Source organism: Geotrypetes seraphini, chromosome 8, assembly GCF_902459505.1.
Source record: "Geotrypetes seraphini chromosome 8, aGeoSer1.1, whole genome shotgun sequence".
NCBI classification, from domain to species: domain Eukaryota; kingdom Metazoa; phylum Chordata; class Amphibia; order Gymnophiona; family Dermophiidae; genus Geotrypetes; species Geotrypetes seraphini.
In genome coordinates, this window is record NC_047091.1 from 13,409,164 (window position 1) to 13,430,072 (window position 20,909).

Sequence of the window (20,909 nt, forward strand, 5' to 3'; positions counted from 1 at the left end):
CAGAGCCTGGGACCAACACAACTTTGAAATTTTTTTTATTACAAATCTAAAAAACACCAAACAGGAGGCCTTTTCCTTAGCACCTTCTTTAAGTTTCAGATAAGGGGCAAAACTTTATGTTGGAAGCATTGGGAAACTAGAACAATCCTCCAGCATCCATAGCTGAAATAACAGATACCAAATCTAGATAATTACATTAAATTACGGATTTCTATTCCGCCATTACCTTGCAGTTCAAGGCGGATTACAAAAGAATTATCAAGGATGTATTACAAAAAGATCTTACGAAAAAGATATCTGGTCATTTTCAAAGATAGTAAGAAATGAGTATGGCTAGATGTTTTGGGTAGGTGGCTTTAGTGAGAGGCGGTATTTGACACTTTCATATACCTCAGCAGAATTGTTACCCTGTAAGAATTCAGAATCTACATTAAGAACAGGTTTTAAGAATTCATGAATTTGAATCCAATAGATTCATTTTACATTTTATGACTGTTTTGGCTTCTGACTTCCATTTAGAATAAATCATGCCAATTTGCTGATTGAACAGGAGACTGTCCCTAGGGAAGAACCAGCTATTCTTCTCTATAGATACCATACCCTTTTCATGCTCTGAATAGATGGAAGCGGAGAGTTTTCCCTTTTACTGCTGGCTCTTTTCCCAGAAGGACCCTGGCCAGACATTTCCAGACATACTTTGAACACACTGGCTAAATAGGGGCAGTGGGTTTGCTGCCAAAGTAGAGGCAAAGCCTATTGAAGTTCACCCTTTGCATAGCACTCTGAAAGAACTCTAAGACACAATTTGGTTTTTTTGTTATCCTTTCTGCAATGGGAAATTTAAAGGGAGGAAATGTGTGATGAATATTTTTTGGGCGGAGGGGGAGTAGAGAGAGAAAGGAAAGTAGTGGCACACCATGTTTGGTACCTGTCTTGTTATTACCTCCTTCAACCTCCCCAAAAAATCCTGTAACTGAATAGGTCAGTTAAATATTTAAGTCTGAATTCTCATCGGGATGCCGAAAGTTAGGAGGCAATAGGCGTCCTACCAACACCTAACTTAATTATTTTAATTGGTAATTGACTGCGTCGTTTAAAACCAATTAAAGAGTAATTGCAAAAAAAGGCACCACTATGTGACCTCCAGGTCCCTGGTGGCTAGTGGCGCATAGCGATGCCAAAGCCCAGAAGTGGGTATGGTTAGGGGATGGTGCCGGCCCCAATTCCGATGGGACCCTAGGCCCTGGAAATGTAGGCCTATGAAACCCTGGCCTACATTTCCGGTGGCCAAGGGACCCATCAAGCCTTGGTCCTGGAAGCGGTGCTCGTTGTTGAGCGATACGTGGCAGGCACCCGCACTGTTACAGAATCAACCCCTTAATCTATAATTAAGAAAGCAGCCATGGTTAGAGATGACTGTGGAATATATATTTCAAGCTTAAAGTTACCTAGGTCAGAAAAAGGGACATCCCAAGCTGGGATGTTCAAAGTTGCAAGGTATTTTTTTTTTCAGTTCCAAAATTTTATATAGTAACATACAATAATGCAGGAGAAAACATATTAAACAAATTGCTCATAACACAAAGCTTAGGATATTAAAAAAAAAATCCCTGAAATGAAACTCCCTCCCCCCATCCCATTTGCAGAGGGTAAAAAACAACATACAGTGGTACCTTGGATTACGAGCATAATCTGTTCCAGGAGCATGCTCGTAATCCAAAATGCTCGTATATCAAAGCAAGTTTCCCCATAGGAAGTAAGGGAAACTTGCTTTGATATGTTTCCTCCCTCCACCTTCCCCCCCCCCCGAGGCCAGCAGCGCTGCTCCCCCCCCCACGAGAATCGGCATTGCTCCCCCCGAAGGCCCCCCCGTGAACCGGCACCCCCCCTTGCAGCCATCGGACACCCCTCCGCTGCGACCTGAGGTCCCCCCAACCCACCCGAACCCTCTTCTTACTTTTCTGTAGCCTCCGCAGCGGCACCGGCACCAGCATGTCCTGTGCATGGTGCCGGTGCCTGAAGATCGGCTTCCTGTGCTGGGCCTTGAGAGTTCACGTTCTTCGTGAGAGTTCATGTTCGACGTGAACTCTCAGGCCTTGCACAGGAAGCAGATCTTCAGGCACCGGCACCATGCACAGGACATGCTGGTGCCGGTGCCGCTGCGGAGGCTACAGAAAAGTAAGAAGAGGGTTCAGGTGGGTTGGGGGGACCTCAGGTTGCAGCGGGGGGGGGGGGGGGGTGCCCGATGGCAGCGGGGGGGAGGGTGCCGATTCGCAGGGGGGGTGCTCGCAAATCGAAGCGCGCTCGGTTTCAGAGGCGCTGATTTTGCGAATGTTTTGCTCGTCTTGCAAAACACTCGCAAACCGGTGCACTCGTAAACCGAGGTACCACTGTACATCCAAATCTACATGCATACATTTCCATTCTTCCGCTATAATTCAATTACTATCTGCAAACTCTTGTATGGGCACCCATAATGATCTAAATTTGGCTCCTTTACCTCTCTTCTCCATTAAGCTACCTAGGTCAGAAAAAGGGACATTCCAAGCTGGGATGTTTAAAGTTTCAAGGTATTTAACAACAGGCTCACTGAAGCCTTATAGGGCCTTTTGCAAAACACAAAAGACTGAAGAGAAAAATACACATACTTGTGAACATGAGAACTGGGAATAGCCATTACACAAAAAGAAAAGCATCACTAAAAGACAGACCTGAGAGTAGGACTCAGTCTAAAAGGGGTGAGAGAGCTAGAGAGAGTGTTCAACGTGAAAAGGGGGGAGAGTTGAGGACGAGAATGATCTGGGAAACAGCACAAACGTTTTAATGCATCTTTTGAGTTAAAACTTTATAAATCAAATTACCCAAAGATAGCAATTATGTCGCGTAATCTGAACAGAAAATTGAATTGTTCCCATATCATTTATTAAATGGCAAGAGATCTAGCAGCACAAATGGTCCAACACAATTACATAAATGATACAGCAACATTCAACATATGCTCAAAATTTCAACAGACTGCCAGTACTTAAACTTGAGGGGGGGAAAAGGGAGAAAGCCGATTTTTAGGTCCTCGTGGATATTTTGAATAACTTCATAATTCACCATATTACTGTTTTCTCAGTTTACATACATTTGCACACAGTCAGAATTAATCTAGTTGAGGGGTCAGCAAAATTTTTAAAGCAGAGCCAATTTATCCTATAAATTTGACCCAAGATTTACAAAGAGCTGCAATAGGTAGAGGAGGGAGTTTGAGATATTCCAGGTCTCTCACTCTTTCGTCCCTCCCCAAGTTCTAGCTTCTCTCCCTTCTTTTTTCCTTCCAACCCTTCGCAGGTCTCTGCGCCTCTTCCCCCCCCCCCGCCCCCTACCCCCAACCCATAGTCAAGGTTCCCTCTCCAGGCCCCGACCCCACCCCATGATTCCCCCTCCCTGGGCCTACTGAGGTACCTGGTAGTCCCGTGGCAGAGCGCGGCCCTCTTGCTCCTGTCTCCACACAGCTGCCTTCTAAAATGGCTGCTGTGACCTTTCATGGCTGCTCGCAGCATTTCTTGTAGTATCGCCAGCTGCTGCGAGAGGTGGTGGCAATCATTTTAGAAGGCAGCCATAAGTAGGCCATGAAAATCCTCTGCTGGACCACCAGGTATCTCGGTAGGCTTGGTGAGGAGGGGGATTAAAGGGTGAGGGCCTGGAGAGCCACAGCCACATGGCAGGTTACAGACTCCTAGTCTAGTTGTTAGAACTGCTGTCTCAGCACACTGAGGTCATGGGTTCAATCCTTGTGACCCTGGGCAAGTTACCTAACCCTCCTTTACCCCAACTATCATAGTTAGATTGTGAATCCCCTGGGACAGACAGGGTAAAACCCAGATACCTGATCAATGTAAACCATTTAGGATTATGTGGTATAAAAACCCAAAATAAATTTCAACATGTACACTAGTGTACTTGTCTCACCTTCCACAATGTAGACCTTAGTTAAAGGGAAGGCAATGCTCCGAGCCATTTTTTCAATATCTTCTTTGAGTTCTCCCTCAGGCAGAGGGACAAATTTATCAAACAAAGGGGCAATGTAGTCGGCATAGATTGTAACAAGCACCTAGAACAAAATCCATAGTAAATATCTACTTTACTTATGAGCATTTTACCAGTGAATCACAGGGTCTTTCTTTGTTATCATATTAGAATTACAGGTCCTCCTCCATATTTGCAGTTTCGGCATTCGCGACTGATTATTCATGGCTTTTGTCTCACTGACCTACCCTGCCTCTCAGACCTCTCCACTTAATTTAATTTTAAAGCCTGGTGGTTTAACGGTGAAGCAGGGTAGGAGTGATCTTCCTACGCTCTTGCCCCAAGCAGAGCTGCAAACAAAAATGGCTGCCTTGAGTTCACGCTTTAGTCTTGTGAGACCACAGGAACTCACAGCAACCATATTTGTTTGCGGCTCTGCACAGGGCAGGAGCATAGGAAATCACTCCTTCCCCACTTCACCCCTAGACCACCGGGCTTTAAAAAGTAAGTGCAGAGGTTCGGGAGGCGGGGGTGGGTCAGAGTCAGCCCATTCTTCCTTTGCAGTAAAAATGAGGGGGGGGGGGGTTTCCTCAGTTTTTACTGTGGAGAAAGAATGGGCAGGAGCAAATGTGAATTGCACCTGCCCCAATGCACCGCTAGACCACCAGGAAATCACAGTAGGCCTGGTGGGAGGGGAAGGAGTGTTACTCTCGCTTGGGAGGGAAGGAGCGCTAGCTGACGTTCTGGTAAGGGTTTGGACGAGGGTGTGGCCACAGGTGTTATTCTTTTTGGGAAGTGTTACTCTGTTTGGGAGGGAAGGAACACAAGCTAAAATTCCAGTAGAGGTTGGGGGCGTGTGCATGTGCTAACCACAGCAGCAAAAGTCTGCCAGTTCTGGGGGGTTGCATGCAGTGGTGGTGGAGGAGGAAGACTCAAATATAAACCGAGACAACCCCTCCCCCCCAGGTTTGTGCCATTTTCTTAGCTGAAAAATCTAAGTTTATATTTGAGTATATATGGTATTCCTTCAGAACAGTAGCTTGGTACCAATTATAAGCCAGACATTTTGTCCATCAGACTTAAGTTCTCATCGTCCTACTTTAATATTTCTGTAGGATCCCTAATGTGTGAAGTACTGCTCCTTAGTATAATCCTTTGTAAGTAAAGTAGGGGGGTCCAGTCAGGATCTTTCTATAATACTGCTGGCCCAATGGGTTCCCTATTATAATACCACACACAAACCTTGCATTCTGCTATGTGACAAATGGGAACTGTAACTACTTAAAACACAGGAAATTGAAATTGGGATAAGAAAGAGCTCATATTGCCCAAACAATGAGGCAATACCTCTTCCTCCTTCAGCGGCTAAAACAGACCCACATGACCTATCCATTTTCTTCTTTGCACTAAGCACATCCAATTAAAACAAATAAAGATAGGGATTGGTTTTTTCTTAAATGAAGTAATTTTTAGGAAGCTTTTCCAAGTGGGCTGCGAGTCATGGTACTTGGTCAACACCTATGAACATGGAGGAGAGTTCAGAAGAACTGCTTAACATAATACAGGGATTCTTCCATCTTCCATGTGTGGGAAATTAATCACTATTGTGCTTGATATATTTCCTTACAGTTTGAATTTCCAAACCACAAAACAGCAACATGAGGCCATCACTATATCTCACTTGTAATGGGAGGGCACAGTTTTGAATCAATCTACCTGGCAGACTTCTCACACTAAACCGATAAAACAAATAGCTGTAGATACTCACCAAAGAAACGACTAAAGTGAAGAGCCATGCGTAAATAAAGAAATAATCTCCCCCTATTTTAATAATGTACAGCAGAAGCGATGTCACAGGTAGTAAGATACACTGAGTCACGAGAAACTTCTTAATGGCATCTTTGAAAAAGAATCCCAGGGTCTGCAAAGAGAAATTGGATTATTGAGAAGCAGAAACTTGAAGTGTCCATTAGAAAGTTGCGCAGGGACAGAAATCCCACTCATCCCCGTGAGGAATCCCTCCGTCCCCACGAGGAATCCCCTCCGTCCCCGCCCGTCCCTATAAACTTCAGAAATAGTTATTTCATTTAATTATGCTATTGAATTAAAGGCTCTGGTAGAGACCCATTTACAAATAAGCAAAGAGACTTTATTAATTTGGAAATATTAATTGGGAAGAATACATACTTTGTAAATGGGTTTCTACCAGAGCCTCTAATGTAAATATAAAATATAAATACTCAGCTGATGAGAACCCCCAAGCTGTCAGCTGAGGACTTCCTTTGCAGTTGGCCAGGAGTCCCTTTTACCAAGCTTGGCAGGCAGCAGTAGCGTCCCTGAGTCACAGATGCTGGCACCTCAGTGGCTCATGGATGTTGCCAGCGACTGCTATGCTTGGTGGAGGGGAGTTCTGGCTGTCTCTAGAGGAGGTCCTCTGCTGGCAGTAATTAGGGATCCCCACCAGTCACAGCAAAGGTCAGCAAGTACTTCAACACTGTAGAAATAAAACCAGAAATGCATTTTCTTTTCTTTTGAACACAATACAAAGACATCTGCTATATACATTTCCCAAAGCTAACATATTTTAGTCAATAAATTCCGTTTTTTACCTTTGTTGTCTGGAGACTTATTTTTCCATAAAGTTGGTCCCAGTTTCTTTTTCCCGCTTTCCCATCTTCTGTAAATTCTTCTGTTGCTGTCCATTGGTTCCTCCTACCATGGTCTAGCATTTATTCCTTTCTCATCTTTCGTACCTGCCCACCAGCCCCATGCCCAACATTTCTCCTTCTATCGCCCCTCTCCAGCACCACGCCACATCTCTCCCTTCATTCCCTTCACCACTATGTCCAACTTTCCTCCCTCTTGCATCCATTTCAATCTGTCCCACTGTTCCCTTTCCAACACAATATTTCTCCCTCTCATCTGTACCTCACTCTCTCCCTATGACCAAAAATTCTCCTTTCTTCCATTCCCGTGTACACAACCATCTCTTTCCCTCCCTTCCTCCCAAGTTCATGCCTTGTGTCCAAAAACGCACTCCCTCCCCCACCTCAGCATCTCTTTCCCTCCCTTCTTCCATCCTCTTTCCCAAGTTCATGCCTTGTGTCCAAAACGCACTCCCTCCCCCACCTCAGCATCTCTTTCCCTCCCTTCCTCTCTCCCAAGTTCATGCCTTCTGCGTCCAAAAACGCATTCCTTCCCCCACCTCAGCATCTCTTTCCCTCCCTTCTTCCATCCTCTTTCCCAAGTTCATGCCTTGTGTCCAAAACGCACTCCCTCCCCCACCTCAGCATCTCTTTCCCTCCCTTCCTCTCTCCCAAGTTCATGCCTTCTGCATCCAAAAACGCATTCCTTCCCCCACCTCAGCATCTCTTTCCCTCCCTTCTTCCATCCTCTTTCCCAAGTTCATGCCTTGTGTCCAAAACGCACTCCCTCCCCCACCTCAGCATCTCTTTCCCTCCCTTCCTCTCTCCCAAGTTCATGACTTCTGCGTCCAAAAACGCATTCCCTCCCCCACCTCAGCATCTCTTTCCCTCCCTTCTTCCATCCTCTTTCCCAAGTTCATGCCTTGTGTCCAAAACGCACTCCCCCCACCTTAGCATCTCTTTCCCAAGTTCATGCCTCGTGTCCAAAAACGCACTCCCTCCCCCCTTTTATGTTCCGCGTTTGCCTCCCAGCCCTCATCTGCAAATTACCAGCAACTTTCTCAGCCAAATGGAGCTTGAGCCGCGAGACTCGTCTTCTATTTCCTGCCTGCACTGCCCCAGCACACAGAGCCGACCAGAAGTCTTCCCTGATGTCAACGCTGATGTCGGAGGGAGGGAGGGCTGTGAAGAACACTGGGCTAAGTTGTGGGCCAGACCCTGCCCAACTCTACCCAATATCCACCCCAGACCCCATCCCCATAATAGTACTAATTGCACCTTGCATGTCCCGTGCCTCATCTGGAAGCCTTCCCTCTGACGTTGCAACGTCAGAGAGAAGGCTTCCGGTTCAGACGCAGGATGCCCGTAGGAGCCACTGCCCGTGGCTTTGTGCACTGAATCAGTTAGGAAGAGGGAGCTGGCTCGAAGATAACACCGCATTGATCACTCCGTGGACCGGCGGTTGAAGAACACTGTTTTGGGCCTGATGCACGTGCTGGCCCTGTGGACTGGCAGAAAATTTCTGTGGACCGGCACTGGTCCATGGACTGGTGGTTGAAGAACACTGTCTTAAAGCATCGATACAAATAAATTGTGGTGATTTCTGACAAGGTCACAGGAGCACCTTTTTCTTTTCATTCACTCTCAGATAACACTTTGACAAGGTCTAAACACCTCCTAGGCTCCCTGTTGGGATTATAAGACAAATGTTGCCAGGAAAATGTTAAGGTAGGTTCCTTGGCAGATGTCCATCCAGTCAGCTCACCTAAAGGGCTATGGCTCAAAGGTTGAGAGATCAAATTGAAGTGCTGCTCCTTATGACCCTGGGCAAGTCACTTAATCCTTCAGTGTCCACCACTTTGAATGTCAGCTTTGAATGCTAACGCCACAAAAAAGCGGCATACAAGTCCCCTTTCCCTGTGTGGGGCCTTCAACAAGCAATAAGTATATCAAGAAGATGCTTGCTCTGCCTCATGCTACAGTCACAAGTCTGGTAGACCAATTTCATTTTACTCTTGTCTGATCCTGACCTGCTCACTTGAAGAGAGAAAATTTTAGGCCTTCCAGTTCTCTTTTGTCCCACCAGAAAGCTGCTGTACTCATGTAAGCCAAACAATACATCTAAGTTAAATAAAACTTCTGATGCACAGTCAAATTGCAGAAATGCTTACAAGTCTGCAGCTGTGCCATCAGGGATAACTTTTAGGAATTAAGCAGAAAGATTAATTTGCAAGCACTGAAGAATGAGAAAAACTAATATGTCCAGCATTCAGATACCGAGGACAGCTGTATGACTAGGAAAGGACATAGAAACAAGACAGAGATATAGGCCAAATGGCCCACCCAGTCTGCCTATCTGCAGCATCCACCATCTCCTCTTGTCTCTAAGAGATCCCATGTGCCTCTGCTTAAGTCAACACTTAAAAACTTGTACTTATTTGATCAGATTATTGTTCTCCATTCATAAAAAAAGCAACACTAGATTAATCTCACAGTTCCAGTGCAACTTGTAAAACTGAATTAAAAAACAAACAACAACAAACACTGGTAACTTCTGGATCTCAAAGACGGAGATGCTTAAATGTTGCAGAACCATCATGGCAAGCCTAACTCGGCATCCCTACACTCTTGTCAATGCATCACAAATGACTATCCATGAAATTCTGCAAACAAAATTAGAGATCTGTTGGATCTGTCAGAGACATCAAATAATCTTTTAAGAAAATAAAAGATCCTCAGATTGGACTCCTTAGAAATCTAATGTAATACATAACTTAATAATCGCACTATACCAAAAAGGTTCAAGGCAATTTACATACAAAAAAGGCGTAAAATCTACGGGAAAATACAAAAGCAATCAATAATTAAAATATCATACCATGAATATTACAAATCATAAAAAGTTTTCAATTTTTTACGAAACCTTAAGTAATTGATATCAATCCTAATGTAAACAGGTAGATTATTCCAAATTGAAATGGCAGCGTACGCAAAAGAGGAGCTGAACTGTTGTTTATACTGTACTCCTAATCTGTGGAAGATGTAGTAATAAAGTACCACATAATCTGATGGAATAATGCAAATGAGAAAAAAGCAAAATCAGATGATCTGAAGAGGCAGTCTGTAATATACAATGAACTGTACAAGCTGATTTAAACTTAATTCACCTCTCAACCGATAACCAATGAAGATTTTTATACGCTAATGCAACACTTTCATATCTTTAGACCAAATATTAATCTAACTGTAGTATTCTGGAGCAATTTTTTAAAATCAGTTTTGATGTTAAATTCAAATATAAAGAATTACAGCAATCAAGTTGAGGTACCACTAACATTTGAAGCAACAGTGCAAAATGATGTTCAATAAAGCACGACTTCACTAGCCTAAGTTTCCTCACAATACATAAAATCTTCCTCCATAAATTATAAATTTGATTTTCAAATATAAGAGAAGAGTCTAAAACAGTGGTTCCCAAACCCTGTCCTGGAGGACCCCCAGCCAGTCGGGTTTTCAAGATATCCCTAATGAATATGCATGAGAGAGATTTGCATACCTGTCACTTCCATTATATGCAAATCTCTCTCATGCATATTCATTAGGGATATCTTGAAAACCCGACTGGCTGGAGGTCCCCCAGGACAGGGTTTGGGAACCACTGGTCTAAAAGAATACCCAAAACTTTAGACATTTTATCTAGTTTTTCAAGTTTTTTCTAGGATTTTATATACCGCCTATCAAGATTATCTAAGTGGTTTTACAATCAGGTACTCAAGCATTTTCCCTATCTGTCCCGGTGGGCTCACAATCTATCTAACGTACCTGGGGCTATGGAGGATTAAGTGACTTGCCCAGGGTCACAGGGAGCAGCACGGGGTTTGAACCCACAACCCCAGGGTGCTGAGGTTGTAGCTTCAACCACTGCGCCACACACTCCTCCTACTCCACTACTTGCAGGGTAGTACACCGCTTAGAACCTAACGGATGTAGCGGTATATAAGAAATAAATTACATTACATTACCTGACTGTAGAGTAAGAAATGAAGGGACAGAAGATAGTGACTTATGAAAACAAAGAACCTTCCTCTTACTTACATTCCATTTCAATCTCCAATTCTATTCATGCAATCAGTAATTTTAGCTGAAATGTCCTCCGTATTTGAATTTAACAGAATTAATTTTTTAAAAACCCATCAGAAGCACAGGGTAACATACAAATGCACATTTTACAGAGCACTCAAAAATATTAAAAAGCGTAGGAGAAATAAACGAGAGCCATATGGCACGCCACAGAAAGAAGTCCATCTCCTAGGAAAGGTTCCATCCTTCAGCACGCTATAATTCCTGTTTACTAAAAAAAAATCACTAAACCAATTAAATAAAAATAGCAATCATAAATGTATTTAAAAAAAATTTTAAACAGAAGTTACCTGCTGGTTGAAGCCGTGTCTTTCCTCTATAACAAATGTATTATAGAGGCTCCATGGTAGGCCAGTCAAAGCACTGAATAATGTTGCAAGCAGAAGGAACATCAAGGACTGACTGATCTGAACATAAAACATCACATTTTATTTCACCAGTTAGCAAGAAAGGAAAAACAAGTGCAGGATACAAATGTACTTCTGTATCAGAACTGAAGCAAATAGCTGTCGTATCCAGACTGTCAGGACTTAATGTTTGAGACTACAAGGTAGTGTATTTTGTATCCATTCAGTTTTTCAGTGATGTCTAATACCAATGTTGTGAATGTTATGAGTACACTGAAAAAGAAGTGTAAAATCTTTCCAGACTGATTTAGCATGCATCACCCTTGTTGTAATGTATAACGAGGTACTTATAGGTCCCTTCAAGAAGCATAAGAGGAGCCTGCCAAGTGATCAGGATATGTAGGCCAAGTGGGGCTAAATTTCCAGTTGGAACATAATTCTAGTAGGATCAGCCAGAACTTATGGTTCTCTATTCCATGAGATCATAGATCATTTAGGGCTAAACTCAGTAAATGGCACCCAAAGCCAGGTTCTGATAAAAATCTGCACTAAATTAGTTTTCTGCTTAGTGCAGCTCTCAACTATCAATGGCCCTGGATTTAAGCCTGCTAAAACCTGGTGTAATGCTGGTGCCCAATGACATTACGTCTAACTTCTGGGAACAGCTCCTAATCCACCCATACTTTTCCCTCAGCTAAGTCCCTTCTGAGTTGCACTCTAAACTAAACTAAACCTTAAGTTTATATACCGCATCCTCTCCACGGAAGTTGAAATTTAACCTGCTATTTGATATATTAATAGAACATGTGTCTTCTATGGCTCTTATGGGAGATCCACAACTATATCTCTCAATGCCGCTCTCTCTTCTTAATAAATTGCTTTAGTCAAACTATCAGGGCTTCAGACATGCCATTTGGTCACCACACAATTTTTGTGTTTGCTTGGTTGCCAAAATTCTTCTCACTGGCTATGGCTTCTTCACTAGCCCCTACTCAATATGTTTCACAATTTTTTGGCTTTTTTAAGTGCTTCATTATATCTCAAACTTATTAAAGTGCTTAATATCAATAACTTAACCGTTATAAAAAACTGGTTAAAACTTATCTTGTTATATTCTTTTTCTTGATGATCTTATCTCATCGGGAAAGGGACCTGTCATATCCGACATGTTTCACCGACAGGCTGCTTCAAGAAAAGGTCCCCCCTTCACAACTTATTCTGCACCATCCCGATCCACATAGAAATTTCTATGCCAGAGTATTGACTGAGATTATAACGTGTGTCTTATGGGAGATCAGCATCTCCAAATGCCTGTTACTTGGGACTGTTGCTCTCGTTCAACATCAAGTTACGTAAAGCAGCTGTTTCACCATTTGCCAATTAAAGGGTTAAGTGGGATTAGAGGTCTGCACGGGAACAGGGATTGCAGGGATCACCCCAGGTCTATGGGACTCCCACGGGGATCCCCCCTCAGGCTCACAGGACTCCCATGGGATGAAACCGAGGTTCCCAAGGTCTGGAAAGAGAATTAGTGGAAGATAGACAAAAGCAGAAACTGGGACCAAGATGATGGAAAAACAAAATGTCCCACCAGCTACAGCAAGGGGGATGTTCATTTTAAGGGAGGCTAAGCTCAAAGTGGAAGGCCCAGCCCTCTCTCATAGTTATGCTACCAATTGTGTTTAGTACAAAATGAAGTACTTGCTGAGTTTGTTTTGGGGTTTCCAGTTCAGTTTTGGCACATTTTTCTTATGCAACCATTGTCCGGAAAAGTACCTCTCTCAATTCTGCTTTAAATGATTTTGATGCTGTATCGTTCGATTCTTTACTCATTGTTGCATTAAAACCTATTTGTGGATCTTGGAAGGACCTCTCACAAGTTACCTATGCCAGATGGTGGAACCAGATTTGTTCGCTCTACAGATGTGAGCTTTATAATGCCAAAAAATCCAACTCTTTTATTTCTTTTAACAAGAAATGGTCGACCCTACAGTCACATGACCTAATGCCTATTCTAATTCTTTCCGGTGATGTATGCATCTCTTATTTCTGTTCACTGTTATTTGTTTATATTGTATTTTATTGTTGGTTTAAATAAACAAAGACAAAAAAAAATCAAAACTGACAGAAGTAATTGCTACTTTTATGGGGACAGGTAACTTTTATGGTGGGCGGGCAGGGACAGAAGAGGGGATTTCTCGCGGGGACGGGTGGGATTTCTGTCCCTGTGCAACTCTCTAGTGTGGATGTGTTAGAATAACTAGAGAAGATGAGTGCATAAATCTAGATGGTTGTAAATTAACTCCAATTATTGATTGATGGCTCATTAACTAATTTGCAGACAAATCAATAACTGGAGTTAATTGGAAACAGTTTAGATTTGCAGAGGCATCTTCCATGGTTGCCTGAATTTGGGTATCTGTTATAGAATCCATGGGCTAGTCTCCAATTTAAAATGTCCTTTATTGTTGAATGGATTACTACAAAGAAAAGCCTTTTGACAATGTATTTCCTTCCCTCTCTACAATCTTTATCCTCTCACTATGACTAGAAAAATTGTGTTGGGAAACCCTCCTTTTTTTTTTTTTTTTAACATTTCTTTCCTTAAATCAGGCCCTAGGAGAAAAGAGCTGTGCTGTAGCCCTCAAAGATCCAATGGAGAACAATTAGCAAAAAATTTTTATCCCCAAGACAATATTTAGATAGGATAAAAAAAAGTGTATTGACCGAAGTTCACAGCCCAGCTTTACAGATCAATTCAATGCAACTAGGCTACAAATGGGCAACCATGTCATCTTGTTCCTGGGCGTGCTTGAGAGCAGATTCAACCACTTAAGAGTAGTGTGGTTGTGTTCTTTGGTTCAGAAGAGTCAATGCACCTGGAAGGAGGCTTTCATCAGCTGTTTAGGAAAAATGCTGATGTTTCATCGACATAACAGAAAATCAAATCTACATTTAAAACCTACTCAGGTTACTACTAAGGACATAAACATTGTTGGACTAGGATAGACTGAAGGTCATCAAGCCCAATACCCTGTTTCCAGTGATGGCTAATTCAGGCCACAAGTACGAGGAGCATTCAATAAGTTATCTACCGAGTATGAAAGAAAGTAGCAAGCGTATTGAAACAAGTCTGTGCATTTTGTGATGTCTCAAGGTTACTCATGCACAGTTGCAGTTCAGTGCAAATCTAACATTCCACGAGACAGGATGTCAGGAGAGTCCTCATGCAAATCAAGTAAGTAACTACTAGATTTGGAGCACCGTTCAGTGGCAAAATTTCTCAAAAAAAGAATAGAAAAAGAAAAAGGAAATCCATGAACGCATGACTTCAGTTTATGGCAAATATACCCCATCATCCTACAAAGTAAAATTTTGGAGCAAGCAGTTTAAGTGGGGTAGAGAGTCATAAAAATAGTCTTACTGGGTCAGACCAATGGTCCATCAAGCCCAGTAGCCCGTTCTCACGGTGGCCAATCCAGGACATTAGTACCTGGCCAAAACCCAAGGAGTTGACCCTCGCACTTGGCGGCCTGTGAAAGCAACTTCCACAGAAATGTGCAAGAAAGTCAACGATTTGTCAGACAGACAAATTAAGGTTTCTTGAATAGCTGAAGAAATGGGCATCTCGGCAGATAAAGTTTGGAAAATAATTCATGAAAAGTTGAGCATGTCCAAAGTTAGTACAAGATGGGTTCAAAAAATGTTGACACCATGGCAGAAGGCCATGAGGCTCCAGTGCTGCAGGAGAACTTTGAGATGATCCGTGAAGATCATTGTTTGGTGACTGGAGATGAGACTTGGGTCTGTCATAGAGATCCAGAGTCCAAAATGGAGTTAATGTAATGGAAGCACATCATCCCCCACCCCAAAAAAGTTCAAGATAAAAATAATCTGCAGGCAAAGTCATGGCAACTGTCTTCTGGGATGATGAAAGACTTTTGCTTCTGGAGTTCATGCCACACAAGACAACCATAACCGGGTAGAGTTACGCCAACACAATGATCACTTTGCAGGACTCAATCAAGGATAAAAGATGAGGAAAACTGACAGCAGACGTGTTGCTTCTTTACGACAATACGCCAGTGCACATGTGACAACACTCACAGGCTGCCAGCCGAGAATGTGGGTTTCAGTATCTGAACCTTCCTCCCTACAATGCTGACCTGGCTCCCTTGGATTATGTCCTGTTCCGAGTTTTGAAGAAATCTCTTTATGGACAGTGGTTTTCAAGTGATGAAGATGTCAAGGAAGATGCAACGTCCTGGTTTGAAGGTCAAACAGAAGAATTCATTTCAGGAAAAGTAGATTAAGTGTACGGAGCTTTTAAGGGACTATATTGAAAAATAAAACAAAAATTCTTTGAAAAAACTCTTTTCTTTCTTACTGAGGTTGATAAATTATTGAACGCCCCTCGTACCTAGCAGGATCCCAAAAGGGTATATGGAGACGATGAGCTGCTCCTTCTCTTGAGATCTATCAGAATTTTTTCTTTGTTCTCAATTTGAGTGACTTGAATTCTGTCAGTAGAAAAGCGAAAAGACCTCTTCCAAAAGATACTTTTATGAAGCCTAGTGAATACCATGTGGGCCTGAGACTTTATATTCTTAGAAACGTGGTACATTTTATACTTATCATTAAAAGTTTAAAGCCCTCTTTTACTAAGATGTGGTAGAGCAGGGGTGTCCAATGTCGGTCCTCGAGGGCCGCAGTCCAGTCGGATTTTCAGGATTTCCCCAATGAATATACATGAGGTCTATTTGCATGCACTGCTTTCATTGTATGCTAATAGATCTCATGCATATTCATTGCGGAAATCCTGAAAACCCGACTGGATTGCCGCCCTCGAGGACCGACATTGGACACCCCTGTGGTAGAGGTTTCTGTGTCGGAGTAGCATAGGAGCATTTACCACTCCAGGCTGTGGTAAAAACTTCTACCGTGGCTTGGGTGGGGGGTAAATTTGTGATACTAACTGAATTACTGAAAACAATCAACTTGCTGATATTTGATCACTGTTTAATTTAATTTCAGCATTTCTAGTTCACTTAACCTCTGGTTCAAAGCAGATTACATCACAAAATAAAGCAAATAAAAAAAGATCAAAAAAATATAAACACCATGTTTATTTTGGAACCTTATGTCTAGTTTTCCTTTTTAATCTAGGATATTCCATATTATAGATTTTTATACTTTTTCAATAAAAGGTGAAGCATTATAATTAGAGAATTTTAAAAACTTGGGTGAGTCAATGTTCAGCTGTTTATGCTGCTATGTATAATGATTAGGCCTTATACAATCTTTATACAATTTACCTAGATTTATAAATGGGGAATGTGCTAGTAAGGAAGACATTTTTTAAAATACTGAACACTCATATCTGCTCTGGAATTAAGAAAAAAAAAAAAAAAAAGAGAGAGAGAGAGAACATTCCACCCTTAACTAATGCAGCTTAGTTTCTGTGATGTGCATATTTTAGATAAAAGAACAAACCTAACCCTAGTCAAAATTTGGAAGACATAAGGATTCAAAGTTGACAGACAAATCAAAACATTTGGACACAAACTTAGTAACCACATAGGCCTTATTTCCCTTCAAATAGGCTAAAACTGAATTTGACTAATTCAGTTTTGTTTACACTGACAGCTGAATTATGTTTAAAAATCCTAAAGATGTAAGTTTTAATTTATCAATCAAGAAACAGCAGCAGTAGAGTTCTTGTAAAAGAATGCACACCAAAGTGAAACGTCTTCTATTTATCATAAGAGGGTCTCGAGGACCAATTCCATATAACAAAGATAGAAATGATAGTAATTAATGATACAAGGCCTTTTTAAAAATTATACAGACAAGAGACAAATGTACTGTTACACTGGGTTTCTGACCTGCATTAAAACAACTGCTACTTATGACGTAAAAACATGTACACATCATTACTTGAAAACTTATTTCAGAGCAAAATCATGGAAATTGCCAAGTAAAGGAAGATTTGAGAAAGATGGGCACACTGGAGTCCAATCTTCTTAGAGGGTGCTCATCACTCAGCTATGCAAAATCAATAGTGGACTCCAGAAATGGCACTAGTTGTATTGGAAACTTTTAGGAGTGGAGAATTAGCCCACACAATTAAAGACATACTACTTCTCTTTGGCCTTTAGCTCTTAATTTACTTCCTCCTAATAGATACTTTTCATCTGCGTGGGCAGATTTAAATTCTTTGTTCCCTCCCTTACCACATTGTTCATCCCTTTTCCCAACCTTTTTATTTTTACTGTAATCCCCAATTCCCTCTTTCTCCATGTTCTCAATTGTTTTCCTTTATGTTTTGTCTTTTTTCTGTTCTTACCCTATTTAATTTGTTTTTTTTTTGTTGTGAGGTTTTGTTTTTTTTTGTAAACCGCTTAGATTTGCCTTCTGGTTTTATATTTGCAATACATTAAATAAACTGAACTTGAACTTCAATGGTTAGAGCAGTGGGCTGAGAACCACTGCTCCTTGTGAGCTTAGGCGATGGAGAGTTAAGTGATCTGCCCCAGGTACAAGCAATGAACCCAGAAGGGACAGGAAAAACATGCACATGAATGTAACTTGCCTTGAAAAGAGGTATGAGTTAAGGGCCAAGATTCTCTAAATGGCAGTGTTGCCGGTGGCCACTTTAAAAGTGGCAGCTGATCATGTGTTAATCACGCGAAGGCGCCATTTAAAGAACTGTGCCTCTGGAAAAGATAGGTGCCAGAAATGTAGGCCAAAGTTTTCAAGTCCTACATTTCCGATGCATACCTTCGACGTGAATCATGCTTCTGGAGGTGAGATTCCGGTGCTGCTTTATTAGGCACCTTGAAATTTGTTTTAAGTGGCATTTTAAATGGCATTTTTTTTTGCTTAACTAAGGCACCACTTAGAGCAGCAGTGCCCAAAAGGTCAATCGCGATCAACCAGTCGATCGCAAAAGCAACATGAGTTGATCACGGAGCCCATCCCGCGCTCCGCGATAGACTCGCGTTGCCTTTGTGTTCTCTCTGTTCCCTGATGCAACAGGCCAGCAGCAACTATGGAAGCGCTGGGCAAGCCAGCCTCCCCCCCTAATCACTGCCTGGCTGGCCCAGAACTCCCTTTCCGACGTCAGAATTGTGTGTCTAAGCGTTCTGAAAAAGAGCCTCCATGGCCCTAAATGTTTAAATATGCATGAGCTTAGCGGGTAAGATGCCAATTTCTCATGTTAGGATTGGTGCAGCGATGCTGTCTGTGGCAGGTGCTAACTTTGGAATGCTTGGAATGCGTTGCCTGGAATTTTGCGATACCGTGCTGGGATGATGAATTTTAAGAAAATGTTGAAAACTCAAATTGTTTGTTAGCGCTTTCTAGGTTTTTTCTTTTCCTTTTTTTACGAGATCTGTTCTGCAATTGTGTTTATATGTGGTGTTTAACCTGTTATGATTGTAATCTTTATAAACCGTATAGTTAATATATGGTATATACATTTTTAAATAAATAATTAGACCCATGCAACTGATAACATAAAAACCTCAATTTAAGCAGAAATCATCATTGCACGGAGATAAGCAAGTACTCACCTCATAGTCAGACCCAAAGCCAGCATGCTCAATTATGCCTTCAGAAACTTTCCAGAGAAAAGGAATTCCTCCAAAGAGAAGTATAAGCTGTAAAATTACACCAAAGACAGTTTAAAAGTTATGAACAGCGGCCAAAAGATTAGGCATATAACTGTAGGTGGGGAGGGAGAGGAGAAAAAAAAAAAAAGTGGTCTCAGCCACAATTAATAGTGACAGTTTTCAGACATTCAAAGTGCAAGAGATGTGTGAGTCATACTGCAAAATGACAGGAAAATCTCCACCTGGTAACAGGTGGTTGAGGATTCTGCCCTAGTATTAACGATACAGATAAAACTGATTCCCTATCTACTGTCAACAGCAGATTCTATTCCATCTCCAGTTTAACTTGCACTAGATCTTCTGTCTTTGTCCCATGACTCACAGGCAGTACAGTACTCCCCTGAAATTCGCGGGGGTTCCGTTCCAGGATTTTTCGCCTGTCAAAAGGCAGGGGAGGCAGGAGAGGGCAGCTGGAGCGCCGGCGGGTGAAGAAAATCACTCTCGGTCTGCTCCGACCGCCTCTTCCTGTAGTAAAGTTGGGCTACACCAATCAGGAGCTGCTTTGACACACAGCTCCTGATTGGTGTAGCTCGACTTTACTACAGGAAGAGGTGAACGGAGCAGACCATGAATGAGCAAGTCCGCGATTAGAGGGGGAACACTGTATTCCGATCCAGGATCTTGAGATCTGAACTTCTGGCTCTGTATTGGGGATTCTAACATTGAAATAAACTCTCAGTCTCTCTCAGATGAGCCAATAACTCCGTTCTATCTACTTTAATCTAGTTAATTCCTTCCCATCAGAATAGAAAGCTTTCCTACCACACATTTCAAACCATGTCCCAGCAGGGTTCAAGAGACCACTGATCAACAATAATTTGATACAGTGCTATGTATATTAAGCAAAACAAAACTTAATGGTTATCTATTAATTAAATACAAAAAGGGAAACCATGCCTAGAAGTCAAAATGATACTGCATGATTTTTGTTTAATTGTTATTTATTAGTTAAATGGGAACAAGCCTCAGATTATGGAGTTAATTTTCCCATTCTGGGATTTCTTCCAAGAGAAATAAATTACTTTCTCTTACTCCTGTTTACATCACCGGCTTGAACCTGTCCTTCCTACTGTAACTAAAACCATTAATTTAATGTTAATTAATTTATTATTAGTTCCTAAAAATTATTATATCTCTTTACTTAATTTCCTTACCTAATCTTTTTTTAAATATTTAATCTTTAATCAATTTTCATTCATCAAATTTCATCACTGAATATGAATGAAATTTGATGAATGAAAACTGATTAAAGATTAAATATTTGTACACTTGTAAGATTAAAAAATGAATAAAGAATAATAAAAAAAAAGTTAGGTAAGGAAAGTAAGTAGAGATATAATTTTTAGGAACTAATAATAAATTAACATTAAATTAATGGTTTTAGTTACGGTAGGGAGGACGGGTTCAAGCCAGTGATGTAAACAGAGTAAGAGAAAATAATTTATTTCTCTTGGAAAAAATCCCAAAATGGGAAAATTAACTCCATAATCCGAGGCTTGTTCCCATTTAACTAATAATTAACAATTAAACAAAAATCACATGCAGTATCATTTTGACTTCTAGGAATGGTTCCCCTTTTTGCATATATATTAAGCACTCATATTCTTAATTTAGGCGCCAGTCTGCACCCTACTGGCACCTAAGTTAAGAGGGAAACACCATTTAAGAGTTCTTTTAAAAGACATTTCCAGGTGCCTACCGGCGCCTAAAAAAAATGGCGCTGGAACTGCGCATCCAGAGGCACCTACTGGCGTCTAATGCTACTGTAAGTGTGGCTAATGCTGAAGTGGCATTAGGCGCTGGTAGGTGCCTCTGTAGGCGTGATTCACGTCACCAGAAACGCAGGCCTTGAAATCCTTGGCCTACATTTCCTGCAACTACCTTTGCCGGAGGCGTGATTCTCGAAACGGCGCAGTCACATGATTGACAAGTGACCAGCGGATGTCAACAATGATGCCGTTTAGAAAATCTGAGCCTTATTGCGCAGGTACTTTATTCATTTATGCAGTTATATGACCACATACACATTATGAAATACTGACCGGTGGAAAAATACATGCATCTCCTCATGATGCTGTGTATTTTGCTGA

General features: G+C 41.6%; 1 protein-coding gene across 1 annotated transcript in view; it reads right to left on the reverse strand.

Moving 5' to 3' along the window:
- Positions 1 to 20,909, reverse strand: part of ZMPSTE24 (zinc metallopeptidase STE24) — a 44,825-nt gene that overhangs the window by 18,409 nt on the left and 5,507 nt on the right. The window contains exons 3-6 of the mRNA XM_033955146.1: positions 18,721 to 18,807; positions 11,090 to 11,206; positions 5,783 to 5,935; positions 3,958 to 4,099 (exon numbers count right to left, since the gene is read on the reverse strand). Coding sequence (XP_033811037.1) covers positions 3,958 to 4,099; positions 5,783 to 5,935; positions 11,090 to 11,206; positions 18,721 to 18,807 — 499 coding nt within the window. The remainder of the gene's footprint in view (positions 1 to 3,957; positions 4,100 to 5,782; positions 5,936 to 11,089; positions 11,207 to 18,720; positions 18,808 to 20,909) is intronic.